At 53.9% G+C, this 5,728-nt stretch overlaps 1 protein-coding gene across 1 annotated transcript in view; it reads left to right on the top strand.

The window, feature by feature from the left end:
* The window catches only part of MPPED1 (metallophosphoesterase domain containing 1), an 80,375-nt gene extending 76,770 nt beyond the window's left edge, over nucleotides 1–3,605 (top strand). The window contains exons 6-7 of the mRNA XM_087448780.1: nucleotides 1–68; nucleotides 2,208–3,605. The exon at nucleotides 1–68 is cut by the window's left edge and continues 46 nt beyond it. Of these exons, the coding sequence (XP_087304906.1) occupies nucleotides 1–68; nucleotides 2,208–2,326 (187 nt within the window). The 3' untranslated portion in view covers nucleotides 2,327–3,605. The remainder of the gene's footprint in view (nucleotides 69–2,207) is intronic.
* The last annotated feature ends 2,123 nt before the right edge of the window (nucleotides 3,606–5,728 follow it).

Raw genomic sequence — 5,728 nt, 5'->3', positions numbered from 1 at the left:
GGAGCTGCTCAACACGGTGCAGAGGCGTGTCCAGCCGCGGCTGCACGTCTTCGGTCACATCCACGAAGGTCAGCAGGGGTGGGGTGGGGGAGGGGGCCCTCATCCGCGGGGGGCTCCTCAGTGGCCCCTCAGAGGGGCTGTCTCACCTTCCTTTAACCCAGTCACCTCCTCCCGGATCTCTCGGCTGGAGGGAAAGAGCCCATTTCTAACGTACACTTTGTAAATGCCTTATCCACACACTGGCTGTCAATTAGCTCTTGCTGAAATGTTTAGTAATAGGAAGATGATGCAAAATCTGCCAAGACTTAAGGGTGTGTCCTACTGCCTCACAGCCCTGCAACTCTGCCCTGCCTCCAGCCTGGGAGGTCTTCGGGAGATGGACATGGGGCTTTTTGGAGGGGACATTTGGGTGTGACATGGAGGATGCCTTAGATTTGGTAGGCACACTGTGAGTTCCTTAAGGCTGATGGTCTAGTCTTATCATTTACATCCCTACGGCCTGGCATACAGTAGGTGCTTAATAAATGTGGAGAGCCTCTGCCTGCCTGAGAGGCTCTAGGGGCACCTCACCCCACCCCACCCCCACACGTACAGACACAGCACTTTGGCTTGTCCTGGGGGTGGGGCCACATCGTTGGAGTGGTGAGGGGTGTCCACTTCACCTCCCGGGACAGTGGGCAGGGCAGCCGTGATGGTGACGGGTGATGTCAGCTCCAGTCCTGACTGCCCACACCCCACCCCTGGCCTGTCACTGCACACAGGGCTCTCTTTATTTGACCTCAGGCTTCCTCACTGGAGCCTGATTTCACCAGTTTGGCTGACCCCTCCTTTTGCTCCTTTTGAGCCTTTATCCTACCTGCCCAAGGCCTCCCTATCCCATCCCTCCTACCAGGAAGCACACTGGCTCCCATGGGGCATGGGCACCGATGTGTTTTCCCCCAGCATTGTCTCCGCCCTTCTGAACCCCATCTGGGTTGGGCCAGGCCCTGGGCCTCACATGTGCCTGGTCCGCATCAGATCATTTTCCAGCTCAGAAGCAAATAAGCCTCAGACCTCTCCCTCTGCAGGGTATGTCCGGGGCAGGAGTGATCAGACCCCTCCTGGCCCCAAAGGGCTCATAGACTTCCAGGCAGCAGATGAGCAATGAGAGGCAGAATCTGAGAGGTCGTGGAGCGATGGACAACTTGTGTGCTGTGGGACGATAATAATGGCTGTCATTTTCTGTGGCCCTACTAGGGGCAGGTAGTGCCATCAGATCCCAACCACACCCCTGCTTGACTGTACAGGCAAAATGGGGCTCCAAAGAATGGGTAACCTGCACAGAGGAGAGGAAGTATCTCTTCTAGTTTGGAGGTGATCTGAGCTGAAGGATGAGGAGGACTCTAATAAGGAGACATGGTGGGAAGAGGGTATGATGGGGGCAGAGGTTAAGAGAAGAAAGTAATATGATGATAATAATGATGGTGCTGCTGGTGATAATGATGGTGATGATGACAATGACGATGATAGTGATGATGGTGATGATGATGATGACAGTGATGATGGTGATGATGACAGTGGTGATGATGATAATGATGGTGGTAGTGATGATGATGATGATAGTGATAGTGATGGTGGTGGTGGTGATGAAGATGGTGATGGTGATGATGATGGTGATGATGACAATGACAATGATGATACTGATGATGGTGATGATAGTGATGATGGTGATGGTGGAGATGATGGTGGTGGTGATGATGATAATGATGGTGATAGTGATGATAGGATAATAGTGAGAGTGGTGGTGATGACAGTGGTGTGTGATGGTGGTGGTGATGATGAAGATAGTGATGGTGGTGGTGGTGACGATAATGGTGATGAAGATGGTGATGGTCATGGTGGTAGTGATGGTAACGGGGATGATGGTGATGCTGATGGTGATGGTGATAATGAGCTGTCAATGATGATGTCTCACTGTGTGCTTTCCAGGCACTGGGCTGAACACTGTATGTGGATTATTATCTCATTTGATCCTCACAGCAGGCTTGGGAGGAGCATCTATCATTATCATCTCTATTTATAGACGAAGAGTGTCAGTAGGTCGCCCCAGACACATTTGGCCCATTGTGGCTGAGGGCCCTCTGACTACCACACTCACCAGACCAGCCTCACTGCTCGGGGTCCTGGCCTTACCCCTCAGCCCTAATGGGTGTGTGCTTACTTTCCAGGGTATGGTGTCATGGCGGATGGGACGACCACCTATGTGAACGCGTCCGTGTGCACCGTGAACTACCAGCCCGTGAATCCCCCCATAGTCATCGATCTCCCCACACCCCGGAACTCCTGACTGCCCCTGTGCCCCAGCCCTTCCCGCCCACAGCAGCTCCATATGCCTGGCCGAGAGCACGGACCCCCAGCCACCCTTCCTTCCATGCAGACAACCCATCCGGCTGTGGGCACCAGCCCAGCAGATGGGTTGAGGCCTTGGAATGAAGAAGATCACCTCTGACTCTTCAGCCTTCTGTCACCTGGAGCTGGGACCCTGCAGGTCCCTGTCAGGGGCTCTGTGCTCATTACTGTTTTCTGCGTGTACATTCCGTGTGTGCCTCATTAGAGGACCTGACAAGCGGGTGGCCCCGTCCTGCTCGGGAAGAGACTGAATCTTCATCCTTCCAGTTGGACACTCTCGTGGGTTTGGGAAGGCCCTGCTCTTGGACTGATTTGGGGAGTTCTTGCACAAAATCTCCCTCTAACCAACGGTCTCTGTGGCTGCAAGCCCAGGGTTGGGGGGCGGGGGTGGGAGGTTTTTGTAGGCTGGATGCAGACAGCCCTTGCCCTCCTCCTGGGCTGGAGAGGAGAGGGCCTGCCTCGCGGTGGGGGCCTCCGAGGGAGCGGTCAGGGACATCTCAGGAATTCGGACTGCACCTGGCCGGGCCGACAGGCCGTTGCTCCCCCGTTTTCTTCCTGTGAGTGTTTTCGTTGACTTGAACAGTGAGGTGGCCTGAGCGTCCCAGATGGCTCAGAGCCTGGATTTGGGGGGTTGAGTGCCCAGGACTGGGTGAAGGGTTCCCAAGTTGTGGATGACCCCTGGTCCCATGGGGGCTGCACTGCTCTGCAGAACTCAACAGCCCGGAGGGTCGCAGGCCGAGGCAGCCCTGCCACATGTCTGCGCCCATGAGGGCGTGCACACACGCGCACCCCTCTTAATTTAATGAAAGGGACCCCGTGTTTCTTATTACTGTCCTCGAATGAGTTCCGCTCCTCGGTGCGATTTCCTCGCTCCATTGGGATTCTGTCTGGCGCGTCCACAGCTGCGGAAGGCTGAGTGGTTCCTGGTCCTCCTGCCCCAGTACCAGCTGGCCCCTTAACGGGAGGGTGGCACAGTGACAGAGTGGGTCCTGGGCTCCAGCCGCTCCACCCAGGGGACTTTTCTCCTTTAAATTAGGACTAGGGGGCTTGGGCTGAGTCTCTGAGGGAGAGGGAACCAGCAGGGCCTGGTGAGGGTGAGGCACATTCGGCACGTGCAGGGTTAGATTCTGTCTTTATTTAAAATTTTGATCTTTTGTTCATCATGGATTTTTTTCTGCATCAATTTTGATTATTAAAAACATTACGTTAAAATAGTATCATTTATCTTGATTGCTGATTTTTTTGGCAGCCCCTTAAATGGTGTGCCTGAGAGGAGGGACCTCACTTGCCTCACCCTGGTCCCAGCCCTGGGAACCAGCATTTAAGGATCCCTCTGCAGACACTGTCTCCTTTTATCCTCAGGCAGTCTTGCAAGATGGGGACTGTTGGCCCCATTTTAGAGGTGAGGAGATTGAGATCAGAGAGGTGAGGTAACTTGCCTGAGGCTGCACAGCACAAAAAGGGCAGAGGCAGGATTTGAACCTCCGTCTCTGGCTTCACAGTCCTTGCTTTGCCACCACCCAGAGCTCTGCCCCTACAGGGCAATGCATGGTCCAAGGCTCTTTTTTTTCTGTTAAGGGTCCTATTTAGAAGCCAGCTGGTTCCTTTCTCACAGAGAGCCCCTGGAGCCCTGAGGGGTCCTGTTCTCTGAGCCCAGCATCCGGGCATCCTGGGAGACCATGATTTCTTCCCTACTTGAGTGGGGCTCCCTGAGGGACGAGGGGTCGTGTCTGGGGAGCCTGGCAACTGCACGGCGTTGGCCGAGGCCAGCTGTGCTCTGGGGGGTGCACGCTTCAGGAATCTCGTTTGGCTCAAGTGGTTCCTGGTGGCCGGGGGTGTTTACAGTCTCTGGGGCTGTCCCAGACACAGGACGCGTGTGTGCACTCGTGGGCTGGAGAAAACAAGGCCCTTTCAGTCGCCTCTACTGAATTTCTATGTGGACCAAGAACTATAAACTTAAAAAAAATTTTTTCCTAAGGTATCTTCAGAATATGGTGTATTTTTATGTGGAAAAGAAAAGTTATGAAGGCAGCTGTTACTTTAAGAGAAAATTCATTAAAAGTCCTTGAGGTATGAAAGATGATGGCGTGCTCCTCAATCATTTTGGCATAACTTGATTGTGGCTGTAATTTTTTTTGTCAAGCATGTCAGACAATAAAGTCTTTGTAAAAAGAAAGAGAAGTCCGCGCAGTGCCTCTTCCTGTGTGTGTCTCTGTGTCGTGTGGGGCACGTGGGGAGGAGTGGTGTCCTCCCGGCTGAGTGCTGAGTCCTGGACAGAGTTCAGAGGCTGAAGACCTTCCACGTGGCAGCGACTGACATCCCTGGGCTTGCTCCAGCTTCCCCAGGGGGAGGGGACCGTAGAGGTGGTTGGCAAGGGCAGTTCTGTGCCCCATCATGTTCAGATACCTCTACTGCCTGGTTCTCCAAAACAGAGCACCTCAAGATGGCCTCAGCTCTGGGCTCTTCCTGGAAGCAGCATGTTCGACCCAGCCAGTGTCAAACTAAGGGTCCAGGTGTTGCCCAAGAAAAGCACTGGCAGGTGTAATGACTCTAGTCTTAAAGCTCCCTAAGCTGCAAAAGTTCTGCCATTTCATCCATCCATCCATCCATCATCCATCCATCCATCCATCCATCCATCCATCCATCCATCCATCCTTCCATCCATCCATCCCTCCATCCACCCATCCATCCATCCATCCCTCCATCCACCCATCCATCCATCCATCCCTCCATCCACCCATCCATCCATCCATCCCTCCATCCTTCCATCCATCCATCCCTCCATCCATCCATCCTTCCATCCAACCATCCATCCAGTCACCTACCTATTGACCCATCCATCCATCCATCCATCCATCCATCCATCCATCCATCCATCCATCCACTCACCTACCCATTGATTGATCAATCCATCCATCCATCTGCTCACCTACCCATTCATCCATCCATCCACTCCATAAACATTCACTGAGCACTTCCCCTGGGCCTGGCTTGGACTAGGGAGATGATGGCGGTGGTGTTGGTGATAGATTTAGGACGTAGGATCAGGGATGGATGTGGGGATGAGGGCAAGGGAGAGCCAAGGATGACAATGGATGTTGGCAGCCAGTCATGGAGTGGGAGCATGGGAGCAGGAAGAACAGGTTTGAGGAGGGATGTTGAGTTCTGTTTGGGACTCGTGAGCTGGAGGTGCTCCTGGGATATGCAGGGGGAGGTGTCCAGTGGCCAGGGGGATAAATGGACCTAGAGGGGGAGGAGCCTCTCTGGAGACCTGCATTTGTGGGTCATAACCAAAGCCACGGGGCTGGGGGAGACCTTCCAGGGGGGTGTGGGGAGGGCA

The sequence above is a fragment of the Ceratotherium simum genome, chromosome 25 (genome assembly GCF_057802395.1).
Source record: "Ceratotherium simum simum isolate JZ-2026a chromosome 25, ASM5780239v1, whole genome shotgun sequence".
In the NCBI taxonomy this organism is placed as follows: Eukaryota; Metazoa; Chordata; class Mammalia; order Perissodactyla; family Rhinocerotidae; genus Ceratotherium; species Ceratotherium simum.
The sequence above is the reverse complement of the archived record's forward strand: the minus strand, read 5'-3'. Positions and strand labels throughout refer to the sequence as shown.